The following is a 21,427-nucleotide window of genomic DNA, read 5'->3' on the forward strand; positions in this document are numbered from 1 at the left end:
AAAAAAAAAAAAAAAAATCTTTTGGTCTGTTTCAAGCCAGTTTATTTAGTTGTTCAAAAAAAGCTCAACCCATTCCAAGTATCACAAGCGCTCTTCACGTTGGTGCAGCGTAAACATATGGGGATGGTCTATTCAACTCAATTGCCTGGATATTAGAGGGGAGGCTTTGATTTTTGGGAATCATAATCAAGAATGTGACAAGTGTTTTTGCACATATTGCTGCTGTTTTGGTCAGTAATATTTTCAAACAGGCTCAAACGTTCACAGGGGGAAGCCGCTTCGGCGACGACTTAAGTCGGCTTAAAACTCTCCCGCAGTGGAACAGCCGCCCACCTGCAGATCCGCAGGGCTGCGCTTGTCCGCGAATTTACCAACAGCGGTTTTACCCACATCTGTTGCAAAGCCAGATTTAAGCCAGTCACACAAATAGGGCCCTCTGTGTGAATGATAGCATTTATGAGATAATTACAGATTCCAACCATTTAGTTTTTTTTTTTTTGTGAAAGGGAGGCCTTAACATGTCTTTAGTGAGTGACAGAGACTGATTGCAGGCCCAGAATTTATTTGACGGATGGCCACAAGGCAAGGGAATATAGTGTGGAACTATCACGATTTGAGTTGACTGGCATGTCTTCGAGAAACTTTTCTCAATACTCGGAGACGCAAAAAGAGACTCGTTTATGCCGACAGTTGAATGCATGGATGTTGTGCACAAGCACATTTGATGAGCCGATTCACTCGCGTTGTTTGAATTAAGAAGTGAATTCTTTTGGAGAGAGCATCTGTCGCAAATTGATACTTTACAGCGGCCTCAATAACACCGCAGCTGCTCTGATATCTGCTTGCAAAATACATCGTTTAGAAGCTTTGAAACACGGTTAGCCTCGGCCTCTTACTCCCACCCTGTTATTCAAAATAAAACAAAGTCCTGATAGCCATTCAAAAGGTTCATACAGCAGCCCTTCCATCACTCAAAGTTGAATAAAAGCTCAGTTTTAATTGCCACTTTTTTTTTAACCATATGGATCTCCGACACAATCAATAAGCTGAGACTTAATGAAGATAGCCCAACCTGAGCAGATGTGCCGAAATTGATTGTGCATTAGAAAGAGAAAAAAAAAGACCTTTCCATTGCAATTCATCTTTTTTTGTGTGTTGATATACAACAAAAGTATACTTGAGACGGTCGAGGGGTTTGTGAGGGGGGGGGGAGGGGTGGACTCATTTCCAAGAGTGAAGGCTAATCAATACTCCTGACAACTTCTTTAAAGAATCATTGCGTATTTACCTTTGCTGGGATAAGATCAGCGTTAATCATCCAACATAAAGCGAGAGTCATTCTTTATTATGAAACTGGCACAATGTTCAGCGACTTGAAAAACACAATTACCGCCATTTTGGTTGTTTATCTCCTTTCCCCACCGACGCTCTTAAACATTAGTATGCTCCACAGCGTACACTCCAAAGTAAGCCTTCATCCCTGTTAATTTTTTTTTTTTTTTTTTAGTACAACTTCATTAAAAAAAACTATAATCGCCAGCATCAGTCACTGAAAGCATCACATTTCTATGAAAAGCGCATTTTGCAGATGCCACGTCTGCTCTGTGGACAATCTGTCTTGCGATAGAGATATCTACTGCGACATGGTGCTGTCAGTCAAATTTCCGATAATTACAGCACCCTTGGTGGCGCCACTTGTGTTTGAGGTCTGGTGTTTAATTTCTCAGGTTGATGACCGTTGTTGGGGGGGAAAAGGTGAGGTGGATTATAGAATGTTATTTTTTTCATGGTAAGGAATTATTTGAGATGAAGCATTTTTTTCAATTGAATGACTGGCGATCTGTGTGCCCAGACTGTGTGTGTATGTGTGTGTGTGTGTGTGTGTGTGGGGGGGGGGGGGGGGGGGGGGGGGTTCGTAATTTGAAGTGTGGCATTTATTTGTCAACGTGGCTAACACGAATACTTTGTCTTGTGGGGAAAACAGGAGGCATCTGTCGAGGCATTACATACTGTACACTTCTTCAGGTCGATGGCATACAAGCTGATTAATTAAAGTGTGGCGGTTACCAGCGGAGGCCACTTTACACTCAAAAGACAGCCAGATGGAATGTAATGCTGATTGCTTAGTGTTACATTTAAGGCTGGATTTGCAATGCATGAAATTTTTCAGTTGGCTTGTTTTAGGACTTTGTACTCATCTGGATTCTGTAATTCTCCTCGTTAAATGTCTCCAAACTTTTTTTCCAATACGGGGTTGATTTATGACGCATCGCAGAATGGAGCTAAAAATAAACGAAAAGACAAAAATAAGTCTCAAGATGATCCCTCAGAAAGAGGCAGATGAGGATCATAGCAAGGCTGAGCTTCTCCACGAAAGAGTCGGCCGGGGGCCCCACGTTGCCCTGAGCACTGCTCTGTACATGGGGAAACATCGCAAATCAGCTCACATTTGCATTTGTAATTGCGCAAGCAACTATCCCGTACCTGTTTAAAGTGTCTTACAGCACTCAATGGAGAGTGGAGTATTTATGAGCTATAGAGACCATGATACCATGTGCCACTGAGCTGGAGTCTTACCGCAATGGGTTTGGGATATGGTAAATTCGCCACTGGTAACTGTGCACAAGGTAAGCAGAGCTGCATTCACTTTTCAAATAGAAGCCACTTGCTTACCATACATAGACTTGCACGCGACTGGCCCACTCCCCGAAAATTGCCCCATTTCAGCAAGACAAAAAAGTGTGTGCAATGTGCTGATTGTACATCCTTGGGATATTTTGAGGAAACTATGCCACAGCCTTATTAAGATACCTGGAACGTGTTTTAAATCACAAATGCTTATTTTCTTTTTTGCTTTATAAAGACATCTTATATTGCTATAAGTGCTGACAAACCTAATAGTGAGTCAAAACCGAATGCTGAAAATCAAAGTAAGATGTCAATAGCTGGTGAGTGAGCATCTACGTGTTTCTAGCACCATTAATGAACATATATGGACTGTAAGCAACCTTATTGTAAAGCCAATAAGCACTGTTTTTAATTATTGGGTTGGGGGGGGGGGACTGAGTGTTGATCTCAGCAGAGGTCAAAAACAGAGACCTGATTACAGTCTACAGGTATGCTGAGTGCAGAGTTCCTGGAGGGAGGCCCAGTGGGTCTTCCGAGCATGATGGGCTGGTCAATATGTTGGAGCCACATCCCAAAAAGAAGCTCGGCGGCAAGAGCGAGAGTCTCCCGGGAAAGCATCACACTCTTACTTTCTGCACAGCTCAACATCCTCCAGCCATATAGAGTGCTTTCTGCTCGTCTCGTTTCAAAACACTGCATGAGTGATGATACTGCACACAGACACCAGGCACACAAAGTGTTTTTATATCTGCTTATCTACTAGTCGATCGCATCACTGCGATGGATTTGCACGTGAAAACATCAGCTGTGTCCATCCCTGAATCAATTTGCGACAGCAAGGCCCACGCTGAGCATGGACGTTGGTGTTCAGGCTATTGTTAGCTTAAAGTGATCTGCCCTGAAATTGCAACAAGCATTGTTCAAGTGTAAAACACCCGCACGTTTAGGTTTCAGAGAAAAAGAGCGGCATCTTTTCGAGGTTTGATGTTTATTAAAGTGAATGACACACATTATTTTTCCGGCGATGAAAGGGGTAAATTTTGTATTTGGGGTGCGGTGTTAATTCAAGGTGATTTTTTCCGGAATGGAGAAAACAGAGGCAACTATTTGAGGTGTGGCATCTATTCAATTGGATTACTTCATATACATATATATGTTGAATGCGGATGGATTCTGCAACTTTAAATGTTTGTCTTTCCGAAATTTTGGTGGATTTACGAATCAATGGATTTACGAAGACATTGGGCACATTCAACCGTAGTTATTTCTGTACTTCTGTTGACACAAACAGACAAAAGCACAGCACAACTCTTTGTCTGAAGTCATGACTTCAACCACTAGTCTGAATTAAATCCCTTACAGAACGTGTGATTCGAGGCTGACGAGATGGCAGCCTTGTTTTGTATTCAGCTCGGAAAACATTTAAGGCTTAAGGTGCCTTGTTCTTGTTGTCTTCTTTTTTCTGTGTCGAAAAGAGCACTGCGCTGGAGGCGCGACACCAAGCTTTAATTTAGGAATTAAATTTCCATATACAAAATGGGGTCAGACGATGAAAAGCGAATTGACAAGACACAGCAGGCAGGTACTTGTCATTTTTTTTCCTCAAATGACTTTTAATGAGAAACAGCCCTTTGGCCCAGTTTTTTTGCGTTTTGGCTGAAAAAGCACTTTGATCGGTGCGTTGCTGCCGTTTGTGCGCCGAATGCCTCGCCGACCGCCTAGTGCTTGGAGGCCATTGAGATCTTAACACCAAATGACAAAACCAAAGAGCAATTCTCTGTAGACGTTAGCAAATTAGAATGCAGGAAGAAAAAAAAAACACACAGCCATGGGAAGCATGAATGTTTCTCATCAAATGGGTGAGGAAAATGGTTTACTTGGAGCAAGATAACAAGCGCTCCTTAAGATACTGAGTCATTGTAGCAAAAAGTGCAAAATCAGCGGATCCTTCTTAATGTCCTGGAGATCTTAAAGTGTGAAACTTCAACAAAATAACATGCCTTAAGTCAGCTGGGATAGGCTCTAGTTCACCCGTGACCCTAATCAGAACAAGCACAGTTAAAAAAAAAAAATGGGTGCACATATTTTGCACATCTGTTAGAATATGAGCCATCACCACACACTCATCGACCTCATTTCAGCCAGTATCAAAGTTTGAACCTTGTCTCTTTGGAGAACTTTTTCTTGAAGGACGGTGGTAACATGAGAGTGTGAAAAACATTCTCCAAAGGTTTCCCTGGAGCAACAGGGTAGATTCGTGGTTGACGTGGATGTGGATAGCATTTGACTTGAGAACACGGGTAGAATGTGTGACTCAATGTACAAATTTGGACATCCGTCATATTGCGAACCATCATCACACCTTGGTAGCCCCTCATTTCAGCCAGTGTGTCATTTTCTGTTGCAAGTATCCGTCTCACGTGGCACAAGAAGACGCCACTCAACTACCACAGTACTTACTGTGTTTGATTTCATTGCTGCATATTTGTGGTTTGGAAGTGTTTTTATATTGAAAAGAATTATGACTTTACCACTGCAGTAGATTAGGTTCGTGATAGACAACAGCACATTCAGACGTTCAGAAATTCAGGTGATGTTGTTACCATAGGAACGGAACTCTCATGTAAACTGAGGACCATTTGTACTGTTCTTAGCTGGAGTACGATCATCCATGCTCAAGTATACCGCTCCAAATGGCTGCCTTCAACAAGCTTGCAAGGCAATGTTTGACCGGGAGTGCATATGGCATCTAGGCATTTATATGCATGCAGTTAATGATCTCTGACCTATATGCTGTTGAGTTTTAACGGGGGACGGGGGAGATGGAACAGTACTCAAGTCGTAAGTTCCATACTCGCTAGGCAATGAAGTTCCGAGCCATGCTGCGGCGGAAAAAAAAAAAATTCAGCTGTGTAAGTCCCATTCTCCCAATTGTTTGTCGTGAGTGCTGACTTTGTAAACAAACTCTGAATTGATTTGAGTTTAGCCCGGGATATAATTGACTGTCGGGTGAAGTTTTTGAGCTGATGGGGCTGAAGAGTGTTCTTTTGTTTGGCTATGTGTCCTCTGCGTACACCATATACACTGATCTGCGCCCCACCAGCTTGGCGATGAAGTGCTGCCTCTGCGAGTGAAAATGCAATCGATGCTTTTATTGTCTTTATGATGACTCATATTCTATGTTCTTCACAATTCGCACAAGATTTTTGTTGGGATAAACAAGTTGAAATACCGGAACTCCCCATCCATGTCGTCATGATAATGAAAGACGTCCTTGCATTGGCGCACCCTGCAGGAGTGGGGATAGTATGCACAGAGACTGTTGACAATTGTCCTCTAATTCTTGATGTCTGGGGTATTTTAACGAATGCGGGTCACAGCCATGTTATTAAGACAACTGGAAATGTAGATAAAATACTATACTTAAAATATATATAAATCTATATATTTATGGAATAAACTAATCAATCTTGTTAGCATTAGGCAACCACACTCACTACTGCATACCCATTCAAATTGAGACGACGTTTCAACACAGTAGTTTCTATTACTTTGCAAAATCAGGACTTTTTTTTCACAAAATAGGTTTCGATCAACAAAATCTGTCTCAACACGAACTTTGGAAAAAAGTAAGCAACATGCGTCACTGGGTAAGCATACCCAAAAATCTGACCAACTACATAGCGGGGCGCTTTTGCATTGTCCTTATTAATAATGTTGAATATAGCCACGAGAATGTCTCTCACAGTGAGTCAGTGTTCAGTTCTGCCCTGCATATTGGGCGAGGGTGGATTTGGGGGGGGGGGGGGGGGGTGGGGTGGGGTGGGGGGGGTTGCTCAGCTTGAGGGTGGTGAGAGGTTGCGAAGGAGAAGAAGAGGTCCCTGAAGATAGAAAGTGGCTCTTTGATTTTGGTCTCCCCGGGGCTATTTCTGGGTTCGGAACAAATTTGGTTTAGGGCCGAGCGTGTTCGTTTCAGCAGGGAGCTGCTAAACGTGGAAACGTGTGGTAACTGGTGTCAGTCTCAAACGGGAGGTGTTAGCTAGCGAGCTGGCTGGCTGGCTTTTTGGCAAAAGGGACTACTGATCCTGGGCCAGCTGTTTTCCAAAGCGTCAACGCTGGGCCTTCAAACAATGCCGGCATTTAAGCGTAGTGAGCAGATCATTCGCAGATCAAGTCATTTGATTAGCTACCATTTTTTTGTGTGAGTCTCGATTTCTGCTAACAGCTGCCAGTGAGATGATATGCTATTCAACTGTGATTAATAAGAACTACAACAGGATGCTCGATTTGGGTTAATGGAAATACATTTTTTTTGTCAGACTGCCCAAAACAAAAACAAAAAAAGATTGGCTGCTTCCAATATGTAATATATATTATTCGTTACTTGCATTTGAAAGTAATACGTTTTTATCGTCCATGTAGAGTAATTAATTTCATGTTTTCTTTAGCTGACACAAACTCAAAATCCTGACTGGATTTCCAACTTGAAAACAGAAATCTCTCTGCTTCCTCCATTGTTATCTTTGAAGCGGTCGAAAGGTGACATCACTCATAACGTGATGTCACTTCCCAACACGGAAAGTTGATGAAACGGGATTATTTTCCCGAGATAAATAAATGTTAAATTCGATGTGACTGTTAATTATTCATTCTTAGAGTAACCCATCATCACTGGTGACAGCTGGGATGGGAACACGTTCCCAGACTAACTGTAATAACATTAGAGAAATGTATCACGCTATATTACTCCGCTACCGTTGAAATGTAAAAATAAAACGCGTTTTGCCCAACACTGCTGGCGATGAGTCCAGCGTTTAGCCTAAGCGTGAGGTCAGCCGAGATAGGCTCCAGTTCAGTCGCGACTCAAATGAAGACAAGCCCCATAGCTTGTGCGGCCGAATCAGACATGGACTAGAGTCTTGAGATCAATAGTGTTTGTAATTTTCAGTTCCTTTGTACTGTTAAAAAAAGATTATACACTGTCGATCTACGGAACACGGAGGGTGGGTAAAATGGCCGCAAATGCTGCCACTCGCAAATGAATAACTATGGATAGTTTTTGATTCACGACAGACTTCCGATGAATAATTAAATAATCCCCGCCCTGCGCGGTGGCCATTCTCATTAATAAAGCAGCAGGGTCGAGCGTAATGACAACTATTGAGAAAGCTAGCCTCAATCTATCCTGAGGCTTCCTGTCAGGGGGCAATGTCCTCCAATGCGCTGCATTCAGCCAGTGATAATTGCTCTTTCTTTATCGTCTTTTGACCTCATCTCATTTGGAGCTTTATTGTATTTGAGGAGTCCTGATTGCCTGCCTCGTGTTCATTTGTCTTGCGCCGAATACAGATGTGCTCCATCGAATGCGTCCGCATAATGGCCGTCATAACAGTCCATCATCCCTGCCCCCCCTCCCTTTACATTCTTTTTTTCTTTTTAAATGCTTCGTCTTGCGTATCTTGACTTGGGGTTTATGACATTATTTCAATTTGCCAGCCTGGAAGTGTCCGATAAAGAGTAGTGTCTTCCATCGGATGTTTTCCATCTATTCTGCTGAAGTTAGTTGAAGCGAAAATCTGAATGTCACACAATGTTCATATGTTTGTTGTTTATCCTCTAGCCAAGGTTGATGCTGCAACTCTATGAGTGTTTTCTCCCGCGGAGTCGCCTCTCCTGCCAGCGTGATTATTACAAATGGATCGCTTTATCGTGGGGTATTACCGTCCAATGTCCTTCCTGTATGTCCTTCTCATTGGACTCGTCACAAAGACTGTCATGCGATTCACGAGTGCGAGGGTACCGTATGTCACTCGAATTGACTTTCAACGACAGCCACGGCAGAAAAATTTGCACAAGGCGTGAGATTTACTCGCGCAGCAGCGGGGATAGGACAACACACGATAGTGAATATTAATGCTGCGCAGAAAGTGCAAAAGTAAGCGTTGGAGCAGTCACGTACGGTGACGTTCATGTCTGATGAGGCACGCCTCCTTTGGAGTCGGCTGTAAAAATATGAACCCAAACTAAAAGATTAGCCTATATTGCACTCATTGGATGGTGGAAACCTTAACGGTTCCAATGTGATTTATACATACCACTGTTTGATAGCATTGATGGGAATCAGTTATGACAGATACAGCAATGACAAAACAAAAAAAAAAAATCTAATTGTTGTCACGCAGTGGCGGTGGAGGACCCGAAAAAGCAGGCAGGACGGAGGAGCAGGGTGAGCTTGACAAAATGTATTAATCAAACACTGAGAAAACCAAATTCAAAACAAGCAAAGTCCAACAAACGACAAGAATTCAAAGTAACAACAAAAACCATGGCATAAGCAAAAAATATGACATGATAAACACAAACCAACAGAAGCAACAAAACAGCAACAATGACCCGATACCGAGTGGTCGGGCCTGAAGTACTTTTAACAGAAAACCTACCAATGACATGATGACCAACAGGTGTGCTGATGTAGGAGGAGCCCTACAGAGCCACCTGTTGGTCCCAAACAAATCAACCATAAAAATGGTTATCAGAAAATATTCATAGTGATCAAACATTGGCACGAAAATATAATTATCCACCATTCCTGCTATCTTGAAAACTGTAACCAGCAAAGGGGTGACAAATCTACCTCACGGATCATGAATCCGATATTGTTTTTTATGTGGGCTTTGGTATGAATGTTGACAACTCCTGTTGCTAGTGTCGTAGAGAGATCAAAGAAAATGCTGCCCAAATGAGTTTTGCCACTGCGTGAATAAGCTGTGGTTTAACTTCCCATCGCTAACGTCACTTTTCCTTCTTTAGACAAGAAACTTGTACTCTGCACTCTATTTTGGACCCAATTAAATCAGAATGTGACTAATCAACAAGCAATTCAACACAATCGACCGCATTCCTAATGGAACATTATCTACAATTCCACACTAACTTTTGTACAGTCGGCTTCTTTATTTTCCATTTAACTCGAGAAATCTTTGGAGTCCATGCTGATTGCCAAGAGGCAGATTTGAGTTTTCAACAGCCATCTAATTCAATAGGAAGGACGGAATTATAGTTGATGTTCTCCTGCCAATCAGTGATTTTTGGTCTTTGTCCGGGCTGCGTCCTTTTGTGTTCTCTTCAGCAAGAGGCTATTATGTTATTGGCTTGTGGATTGTGCCTTTATGCAGGATGGATTCAACAGTCAAAGCCCAGTCAGGCATTGCGCACTTGTGCCAGCACATTCGAATGAATGTTTGTGTCACAATCGTGGAAATTAAATGCATGACAGTTTTTATGGGTGGCTTTTATGGGTGAAAACTGTGATTGCAGGAGCGGAAATCCAACGAAAGGAAGTGTGCCAAGAATGTTGCGGATATGTGCTACACTTCCCATAGACAGGCTACTGAGGGCGCACCAATGATTAATGTTTCATAGCGGATCATTCCGTAGGTTCGGCACGGAAGAGAATTCAACTTTGTGCTTTGAATTTTGGAAGAATTTAGGAGCCGCACATTTGGCACGGGTTGCTTATTAATGAGGCTGATGGTTTCTGGCAAACAAGAAAGCAAGACCCTGTGCGTGACCTCCTTTCAGACGATGAGGACAGCAAGGCCCTAAAGGGAAAAGAATGGGGTGAGGTCAAGGTCTGGCGAAAAAGGAAAATGATGGAATTAAAACCGCATCATGCTTGAATGTTAACCACAGCCAGGAGAAGTTATTTGTTGAGCAACGCTCTTTTGACATGTGTATATACTGCATGTATGTTAAAATGTTATTTAAACATTCCCAATTCAGTTATGACATTTTTTTATGAATCTGGTTATTAAAATTGCTTGCGTCATTACGGTAACATTTTAGTTAGGAACTCGACTAGAAAGGTGAGGATAGTTTCGCTTGTACAGCTTTTTAGAATATCACAACGGATTATGAGCCTTCACCCCTACCCGAAAATTGGTACGGTCCCCTATAGACCAAAGAGCCAAGTTCCTGGCATTTTCTGATTGTGGTACAGTATCCATGTTTTTGCTTTGAATCATGTTTGAGACTTGGCAGAGCGCCTTCATATGATTTTTCCAAATGAATACACATTTCTACCGTTAATAACATCAATTAAATGATTTGTTTGCTGGCAGAAAATCCTTGAGCTCATAAGTAGACCACAATCTTTTCCACCTTGGCAGACTGAACCAAACTGTTTTCTCTGAGCTCTTATTCGATGTGATGAAAAGATTTACCTTGGACCATGTCATGTTAAAAGTGAAATAAAAAATGGCCTGGACTTTGCTAAAGATTGAAATTCAATAAAAGTAGAACGTACATTTGGAATTGCCTTCTTAAATGGCTACTGAACATTATGATTTCTCAGAGTCGATATGCAAGGCTATTACAGCTACCAGTTATTAAAAAAAAAAAAATTAAAAATCGAAACCTCGTATTTTTATTCGAGTTGAGGCTTCAACTAAATGGTTTGATTGAAGGCTGGAAAAAGAAATGCGTGCACAGTGATAAAACTTGAAACAAGCAAAGTAAGTTTTACAGGCAGAATAGTTAGCTGAATTGAATATTGATGTTAGAATGAAGATAGATATATTTTTTTGCTTTGCCCGACGTGTTATATTGAGCTTCTAAAATTGACAGAGTCTGGAAGGCAAAATAGGAAACTGGAAAGGCCACATTTCTACAATGTCATCTTTTGACTTCCCGAGAACGTGGCAGTCCCACACCAGCTCCCTGAAGACCTTGTGGGTGATAATCAGTCATTACTGCTCCCTCGCCGAATTATTTATTTCGCTGCATTCGCGCGATTCATCATTTATTTATGTGACAGTTGTTATCTATTATGTTGTTCCCTTCACATGACCAAGAATGGGCGATTTTACGCAACATTAGCCATCCGGCATCTGACTGTGACTCTGTGTTTCCTCCGCCAATCTGCAATTGCACAGGCGGTTAATTGGAAGATATTGATACTGATAACACGGTGGCTAATGGCTGGCATCGTAAACAGAAAATATTATCCAACATGAAACTATATACAAAACTATTTCGGCCGGCAATATAAATCTAGTCTGTAATCGGCAATTTTTCAGGGGCAAGCTCAGTGTTTAAAACACACACCACAAATGCTGGTTATAATATCAGAAATAATGAAGTCATCACTTGATATTCTCAAATGTTTCCAGACTAACAGAGGTGGGCATCGTCAGTCCGTCAGTGAGCTTCTGTGGACCCAGTCCAGAATCATCACCAACTGCGCATACATTCACATCTCTGACACCTGCGTCTCGATACTCGACTGTAAGTCAAAGTGGTGTTCCCGATATGTACAAACATGGATGCGTAGGCTGCTTTGAATCACAATATTCCCCAAACATGAACAAAAAGACTAAAGCAGAAAATACCGCGATGGTGGAGGAGGTGGCAATAATGTTGTTATAAATCCCATGTGCTGCAGTCAATCTAAATAAGTTTATATAACGCAACATACAATTTTACAAAAATTGTAAAAGTATTATTCCTGAATATTTATTTCACTTTCAACCACTCGACATGTTCAGTGGCATCAGTGCTATACATACACATATAGTTCTTATTTTTTTCTTTGTATTTTTGCCCTCTATGGACAATAAAAGCGGTATTGTGCTATGACCAAAACATAAATATAAATCTATATAAATAAAACATGAATTGGAATATTTCATATCACACACTTTTTATGCTGTGTCTTTGATTTAAAGATGACGTGATGAAGAATACGCAAAAATCTACAAAAATTGTAGAAATTGTAACATATGGGGTAACCCATGTGTTACAAACATCGTAGAAATTGCAGCACAAGGGTTACGAAGGCAAAATTGGAAGGAGCGTAACAAGCGGATGTTGCGTGCGTACCACTTTTCACAGTTGGTACTGCTCCACTTTGCCAGTAAGCTTCTAGGGGAGGGTACGTACACAAGTAGAGCATAAATGCGGTTTCAGAGAAAAGGATGCCATACTTTGTAATATTTTTCCCCACTACAGTGGTTCATATGAAGCCCTGCTGTCTAAGCGTGATTGAGACATTCCAGCAAAGTTAGGTTAGCGTCATCGTGCTCCCTTAATGGGCGTTGAGACGAGAATGGTAATAGGCGTCAGGGGCTGGCAGTAGCACAAGGCGCGTGTTTGTTCATAAATATCTCCGGCCGGCATTACTCCACTTGCTGTGGCACCATTATCATCAATCACGGCCTCTCCGTCCCACTTTAGAGCAGGCTCGCTGTGCGCCGTGCCCTTGCGCCTCCGAGTACATAAGAGGTTGGAGTCTGAAAGAATGTGTGCAAAGGGATTGTGACGCGATGGCCTGGCAGCTTGGAAACATCTCTTTCAAAACCTCCCCGCCTTTTCTTTTGGACGTTGCCTGCACCGACGTGGAGCTTTCGAGCATGTTTAAAGCATGTTTCCTTTCCTTCTTCTTCCTTGGAGACAGGTGAGAGGTTAATAACTGGAAGGACACGGGATGGGTTTAGAGGAGCTTCCATTCGTCTCTGTCTGCCCGGCTGCTGTTATCGCTCTCTTTAGGAGGAGCCGAACAAGACGAGCTCCTAGCTGGGGGAAGATCCCGAAGAGATGACGAGGGGCATTGTGTACTCTCTCACTTCGATTATCAGACACAAGACATTTTTTTTTTCTTCCACCTTGCGCCATTATTTCAAGTGGCAGAACCTGATAAATGCCACACAATCTCTCTCTTGCCACCTCTCTTTCAAACATCCTTGACACGCTGCATTTGCAAAACTACATGAATCTCGTTGATCCTGAACAAAATGCTTACATAACCATTGCGGTGCTAAGTGTTGGATCTTATCTAAGACCTTTTTTTTTTTTTTTTTCCTCACAGCCAGGATTTAGTGCATCTCGTCGAGTTTTCACACCAAGTTTACCCACCCTCTGTTAACTTGAACACACAAATAGTGTTTTGTAATTGCCTCATCGTTGATGAGGAGAAAAGGCACCCTCACGGTGGTACTAATCAACAATATCCTCTTGCTGCACAGCTAAAAAGTCAGCTCCCGCGTTCAAATCTTAATCACAATCTCCACACGGTGAGGAGCATGTTACGCTTAATTAAATGAACTCTTCATCGGTAGCACACCCACTTAGAACCCACTTTCTCCCACAAGCTCTCAAAGCCTTAAAGCCGGATGTGTGTGTAATTATCAAGCTCACCTCCCGAAGTTCCTTGGCCACATCTTTGAGCTCTCTGAGAATTCCTTCCAGCTGGTCAATCACCATCTTCATGTGGCTGCGGATGCGTTCTCTCGGGCTGGGGGTCTCAGAGGTGTCCCGGGCCGGAGCTCTGCTGAGGGACATCCTTCACAAGGTGACGTGGGGCCAGTGGCCAACAGGCTGAGGGCGTGGGGGAGCCGAGTCGGGGTCCATGTCTTTGGCTACGAGGAGCCTCAGTGCTACTGATCCGAACAGGGGGCCCGGCCACGCAGGGAGACCTCAACATCTTAAAAGCACCTGGACGACCAAAACACCTTTCCTCGCTCCGCACACCCGGCACAGGGTCACTCTCTGGCAGCAATGGCGTCCGTCCAAAACCGGGGAGAAAGTGAGTGCAGGAGAAGTCAAACACGATAAATCCATGGAAAATAGAAGAGGCAAAAAAAAAAAACGTGCCGAAGCTGTAATAAAAAAAATCTTACATAATCACACTGAGCCAACTCATCTCATGTGTCAGTGTGTACAACTCAAATGGTTCTGGAGGAGATGCTATTTAAAACACAGTTCTATACTTGGGAAAGAACTTTTCCCTTTTGCACTTGAAAAACATAGCAACGTTGGACCATGCTGTAACAGTCCACATACCCACTTTCCTAGAGAAAGACGAATACAACTTTTTTGGATTAAATATGTAGACTTGCTGATGGTTATGGAAAAAAACTTGGATATTCCGTTTGACGTCAGAGGTCATGTCAAAATAAACTTCACATCCCCGTTTCTTTGCAAATGACAACTTAATGACATCTTTCAGTTGTTGTCAGGGAGAGGATAGATGGACCGATGCGGGTCTTTTCCTGGACAATCCAATCTCCCTTCCCAATAGAAGGATTTATTCCAGGTGGCGTAGGATCTGGATGAATTAATTCCTAAGCCTACGAAATTGCTCGTTGATTGAACTAGTTAAAAAAATATCACTGCGGATGAGAGACAGTTACAGGGGACTCTGAGTCAAATGAGCGACTACTCCCAGAATTTGGGTGTCACTCGATGCCCACAACAGTCCAGAGGGGTGTGACCCCCCCCCCCTCCACCCCCACACACACACAAAAGAGAAAGTGACTCTCCTCTATCTCCCTCAGTTGTTGCTAAGGGAACCAGGTCTGCCTCTACTTGCCATGATTGGATAATTATTTTACTTCTTATCCGTGCTGTATGTGGTTTCCTATGCGGACTCTTCTTTCAGAGAGCCATCCAACAGGATGAGATAAATCCAAGCAAAGATTCCCGGTGGAGCCCCCGCGAATGAGAGATGTGATGCGTTTCCCTCCAGATCCGGGGCAACGCCGCTGGCACGGGGTGCACCGGACAACCGCACATGGCACCTGGACAGACAGGGAAGGAGGGTGGAAAGGAAACTAATCACTTATTCTCCCGCTCTCTCTCGGCACCTTCAACATGCGACAGAGTGAACGGCGACGGAGAGCGGATGGGATTAACTCGGAGCTGGTGTCAGAAAGCATCACCACACATACACACACACACACACACACACACACACACACACACACACACACACACACACACACACACTGATTTACCTTTTCCGTGCATCACGTTACTGTTGCTGTGCCCCGAGTAAATTGTCTATGCACATCCTTGGCATTCAGAGCCAGCCACAGACAACGTCTTGCCTTTTACACTTTCTCCACCACTCTCTCTCACTGGCACACACACACACACACACACACACACACACACACACACAGTTTCCTCCCTTCCCCTACTTACTGTCTTGACAGAGAGAAGCCTCTATCTGCAGGGGTCTTTCACTCGCGGGCTCATCAGGAAGAGGAAGATGAAGCTGTGAGGAGGACGGGCAGGAGGAGGCGAGAAAGAGCAATCGGCAGTCTGTCGGATGAGCCCGAAGTGGCTGGAGAAGACGCCGCCGCCTCCGATCCTGTCAGCGCCGCCGCGAGCGTCACTCCAATAACCGCGCGGCTGAAAACGAGCCACCAGTCATCCCCCGCTGGCGTTCGCCTGCCGTCGCGAGGCAGCCGACAGACGGGCAAAGCTGCGAAAAAAGGGAAGCTGGGCGCAGATGACAGCTTCTCCTCACTCGTCTATTCGTTTGTCTCATCGCACTGACCACCGAGCCTCCCCGACCCTCCTCCTCTCTCTCTCTTTCTCTCTCTCTCTCTTGCTCTCTCTCTTCCTCTCTCTCTCTTTCACTCACTCTCTCCCCCGCCTTCTGACACGCTTGCTCTTTCTCCCGTCTCTCTGCCCCCAGCACGCTCGCCGTGTCCTCCCTGACTGCCGGAACGAGGCAAGCTGATGCCAGAGTTTATCGTGTGGCTCAGACTCCTGCCAGCACCACTCGGCTCTTCGCTTCCACTCGGCAGAGGAGGAGTCTGGCGTTTTTAAAGGCGCAGCTTCTCCGCCATCGCTCCTCTTCTGCCGGCATCGGACGTTCTCTCGCTTGCAACTCGTCGTGAAGTTTTATCAAGTGTGTTGTGTCCTCAATAAATCGGGAGGAAGTCACACCGCCAGGAACGCGGTCGCAAGCTGTAGGGTGCGCAAAAACATCCCCCTTACGAAGGTTCAAGTACCCCACCTGGGAGTAGTGGGAGATAGGAAATGTCCCCTTGATTCGGAGGTTTAACTATCCTCCGCTCCTAGCTCACTACCGTTTTGGAAGTTCAAAAGCAGGGGTAGGGAACTCCGGAACTCAAACGGTTCCTCAAACGATCAGATCAACAGCAAGCTCTGTAGCAGACTGAAACGTTCATGATCAATTGAACCAATTTGGCTTGAAGGTACCATTTGAAGGCTTTAGGCCAATTGTGGCCCATTCCTAAAAGAACTCATCCTAAGAAATGAACCCAGTTGGGACTAAATCTTAACTGGGTAAACTGCTATTCGGTCTACTGATTATTTTCTAACGTCAACTCGGAAAGAAGTGGCACTGTGGAGCATGTAAGTACGTACATCTTGTATGCCTGCCAGATTGTCAAAGTTGGTTCTGGGTTTAAATCTCAGGTTCGCAAGTTCTCGCCATGCTTATGATTTTCTTTCTTTTACCCTCCAAGCATTCACTGAAGCCTGGAAATTGTCCAAAGGCGTGAGTATAATAAATGGCTGTCAGTCTATGTACACTGGTGACCAGTCCAAGGGTGCGCCCCACTTCTCACCCAAAATCAGCAAGGATTGAATTCAAGAACATGTGTGAACTCCGAAGGGTTAACAGTATGAAAACGGATAGCTGGGAAACCCAATAATAAATTCTAGAGCAATACACGCTACTTTCCAGCAGTCTTTGGGTTTGTTTGTTAGATAACCGAGCAGAACAGCCAGAGGCTCTGTGCATTCCTTAGCATAATTGCAAAGTGGGATTCAGGTTATGTGGATTTTCCATGCAGATTAGTTTGGTCTGGTGTCCTAGAATTGCAGATGTGATGCCGATGCTGTCAGGCTAATTGGAGGGGGATTTCATATTTTGCACTCAATCAAATCCCTACCTAGGTTTTCTTTGATGAATAAATAATCAAGGCATCCTCACCCAAACAAAACTCAGATTCAAGGTTATGTTTGTCAAATGCATACAGTGTGTGATCGATCGAATTATATTGGTTGTCGACAAAATGTCCTCTGTTTTTTCCCCACTCTACACGAGAGCAGCGTAACATTGCAGACAGGCTGCTCGTGTGACTCTGTGAGAGAAACAGGTGTCCTTGAGCATTTTTTCCTCCGCACCTTCACGGCACCCACAGAGGAGGCTGCGTTCTTTGCCGCTTTTATGACAACCTTTTTCTTTTTTGCTTTTTTTTTTTTTGCTTTGCTTTTCTTGCAATGTGTGTTGAGCAGAGCAAACCCTAATAGAGGGCGTTTATGACTAAAGACATCCCCGTGGAAAAGACCCAGGTGCACAGCATAGATAGCTTCACGCCAGTGACGGCTTCATGGGGGAAGGGAAATTGATTATTTCCCCCACGTAAAATCTTTTTATGTTAAGGTCATACAGTCTGGTGTGTTTTTTTTTTTTTTGGTTTGGTTTTTGTTTTTTTCCAAGGAATCTGGAGTGGGTCCAGAATAATATGGCTTCCACTTAATATTTCCTTGGAATATTTGTGCCATGCCTTTTTTTTATGGAATGTAATTTTTGTTGTTGTTGTTGGATACGAGGCTCATAAATAGGCATAAACGTGTCGAAAAAGACATTAGTGCACAAACACTGGGAACTGCTTTATTGGGAACCCATATAAAGCGGGTTAGCCACATATGAATTTTTAACATCCGAGCCGATTTTTCAAACGTGACACCCTGCACATGACAGGGAATAACACAGCATGTGAGCTCTCGCAGCTCTTTTAAGTGTCTTCTCCGCATCACTAATTATGGTTGTCTTTTGAAACTTTTGATTTCTCAAGTCAAGAATCACATATTTTAGTTCTTCACTTGATTTCAACCACTGCTGATTTCCAGCCATATAAAAAAAGGTATAAATTTGGTATACCTTTATTAATGTTTTTAAAAAAAAATTTAACGAAGGTAATTGAAACAATTTGGATGAAGTCTCATTTTATTGACTTCATTGCATTGCATTGCAGAGGGACTCTGGAATCAGCAGATGCTCAAAGTCAAGTTACTCGGACTCAAGTGCAAGAAAAAAAATTTTGATCAGGGCATCCCTATGAATAAACATAACTATAATGTTAATTGCAATATCATTAAATCGAAAAAGTAATACGCACACTCGCATGCACACAAATGCCAAGCAGTCAAAGATTTTTTTTTTCCCTCAACATCTTGGTCCATTGCTTGTGGATCCACATATCGGTATATTTTCTGTCAATATCTCACACTCCGCTGGTATCTCACTCGAACGATCATTATCTGTTTCTCTTTCCTGCTCTGCGTCCTCTCCCTGGAAAGCAGTCTACCAAGTCATCTGACTCTATCTGGCGCCATTGACTCGCCTCTCCTCAGCTCTCTCAACACCATCATCTGGCTCGGTCTCAACGTCTGCCTCATTGTTATTCGTCTTGATGGTACAGAAATAGGATGAAATGTCCTCCTCTCTCTTCATTGTGAATGATAGACAAGACACAATGGAGAGCAATGGTCAACATTTCAGCAACCCAGTCGGAGGATAACATTGATTTTAACAGGCTATTGATGCTTGAGCGGGCCCCCTGTCTCCTTATCTTAAGTCAACAGTCTCAAACTTGGGTCTTAAACTGGACAGTGATTTTAAACTTGACCGGCAAATTGGTGCCGTTGTTAAATCCAGCTTCTTTCATCTTAGACAGCTGGCCAAAGTAAAACCTCTCCCCTCTCAAGAACACTTTGAGACAGTAATTCATGCCTTCGTCACATCCCGGCTTGATTACTGCAATGCCCTTTACTTTGGAGTCAGCCAATCCTCCATTAAGCACCTGCAGCTGGTCCAGAATGCCGCTGCTCGCCTCTTGACTGGTACTCGTAAGAGGGAGCACATAACTCCTACTATGGCATCCCTTCACTGGCTCCCTTTACATTTTAGAGTTATTTTCAAGATCCTATTATTTGTTTTCAAATCTCTAAATGACCTCGCGCCACCTTACCTCTCTGAGCTCAACCGCCCCTACACACCTGCCCGGCGCCTCAGGTCTGCAGACCAGACATTATTAGAAGTACCAAGAACTAAAGTGAGGCTCAGAGGGGATTGAGCCTTTTCCGTTGTTGGTCCCTCTCTCTGGAATGCCCTCCCACTAAAACCCGCCTCAAAACTCACTTGTATTCTTTGGAATTTGACTCAGCATGACCCAAATTATGATCTTAGTCATACTGTTTGGTGCTCTCTACCGTCTTTGTTACTGATTTGTTGCTTTACTGTTGTATATGTTAGATGCTCCATGTACAGCACTTTGTGTGCAGCGATGGCTGTTTGAAAGTGCTCTATGAATACAGTTGAGTTGAGTTTTTTTTTTTTTTTGTGGTAAGATTTGCTCGCGGTGGGTTGACAAACCCTCTCAGTAAAAGTGGCCATGACGAACACCAGTACACCAACCATTTAACCATACAGTTTATGTCATTGGGCCAAAACTGACCTTTGAGAGGCAGCATGGTGCCACATGGCATTCAGAGTCCTGAAAAATAAACAGAAGAGTACTGTAGTTGTCGAAGCATTTGAAACAAAAGCCAATTCACTCTTAGCGCACCTCACGCCGCAGGATAAACGTTGAGGATAATCTTTCAGAGACATCCGAGAGTCAGGCCTTTGCCGACGTTGACCTCAAGAGGAGGAAACGATTTCATTTTTGTCGAATGTGTATCTTAAGTCAAATCACACAGGAAGGTTTTCATTCAGCAAGGCGAGGCAGTTGGATTTATACACAAGGTGGCTCAATATGCTTCTATAAGCTTGCTTTAATAGAACCAGTGTCACCAAAAACACGTTTGGATGCAGTTTTTCTTGTTAAACATTTTCTATTTTTCCTTATGACCACCGCAGGTACACTTTCAAAGAACATTGACAACATTTAAACGCATTTACAACCAAAAGATTTAAAGGCATTCATAAGCAAAGTAAAGAAATTAAAAGTAGCTTTCTAAAATTACTGACAGTAAAATGTAATTTAATTGCTTAAAGGTATAGGGGGGTAAAAACAAAACAAAACTCCAATTAAAAGCACTGACACTCCAAGCTGTGTGCAGCATAACACCTAAATCCAACTTCACCATGTTTACTTTGAACTCTGGACTTCACTAATAGACCCGAGTACGCAGAAATTTGAGTCCTGTTGGGCTTTATTTTAGATTCAATTCGCATTTCTTGAATGCATTCGGGCTTGCAGTGGATAACTTCAAATAGCACAAACCTCCACTTTTTAAATCAATAATTGGATAAATAATGAACCGAGGATCTATATTCGGATGATTGTTCTTTCACTTCACTAAAGTCACTGGGTTGGCAGTCACTGTTACAAAATGTCCAGAGGATTTATTTTGTATTATAATGGGGACAGAGAGAGAGAGTGCCAACAATCAATATTGATGTTCTTCATCCAAGATGCAGCCTTTGATTACATGGGCAGACAGACTTTACGTCTCCAGTTTCTATCAAGAATGAAAAATAATTTGATGTATTCTTATTTTGTTGTTGTTTTTCTAAGCAGAACTGCATTACAGCGGAAGCTCCAGAGTCGACCATAATCTGCTCCAGATCTTGTTTCAGTGATGTCAAAACAAAGGCTATCGTGGAAATAGAAAATGTTCCTGCATGTGTCAAACTATCCCCATCAGGAAAAGAACATTGAAAAGTACCAGCATAGCTACTGTGCCTTTTTCGTATTATTTGCATAAAATGGTTTCACTGTACATGTAATTTGTGTACAATTTAAACATGAACAGCTATCCATCAAAATACTGTACGTTAATCACTGTTAAGTATCTTAGTCTATGAGAATGTGATTGAGGATCACATTGTGGTTGCTTTCAGAGCCACGGACCAAAATGGTGGAAATCAGTACTGGTTGCTGTCGATGTGCCCAAAGGAAAAAAAAAAACATTTCAATGCCCCCCCCCAAAAGCGCAAGATATGCCTTTTGTGTGCAACCCCCTCACGATG

At 43.1% G+C, this 21,427-nt stretch overlaps 1 protein-coding gene across 3 annotated transcripts in view; it reads right to left on the minus strand.

The window, feature by feature from the left end:
• The window catches only part of insyn1 (inhibitory synaptic factor 1), a 61,960-nt gene extending 45,747 nt beyond the window's left edge, over positions 1-16,213 (minus strand). Inside the window, exons 1-2 of one of the 3 annotated variants that reach the window (XM_019866808.1) lie at positions 15,610-16,213; positions 13,822-15,203 (exon numbers count right to left, since the gene is read on the minus strand). In XM_019866808.1, coding sequence (XP_019722367.1) covers positions 13,822-13,965 — 144 coding nt within the window. In that variant the 5' untranslated portion in view covers positions 13,966-15,203; positions 15,610-16,213. Of the gene's footprint in view, positions 1-13,821; positions 15,204-15,419; positions 15,514-15,609 lie in introns of those variants that run through there. The other 2 variants (XM_019866809.1, XM_019866810.1) reach the window with 2 other exon arrangements.
• Positions 16,214-21,427: the final 5,214 nt, after the last annotated feature.

This window comes from Hippocampus comes, unplaced genomic scaffold (genome assembly GCF_001891065.2).
Source record: "Hippocampus comes isolate QL1 unplaced genomic scaffold, H_comes_QL1_v1.1 scaffold82, whole genome shotgun sequence".
NCBI classification, from domain to species: Eukaryota; Metazoa; Chordata; class Actinopteri; order Syngnathiformes; family Syngnathidae; genus Hippocampus; species Hippocampus comes.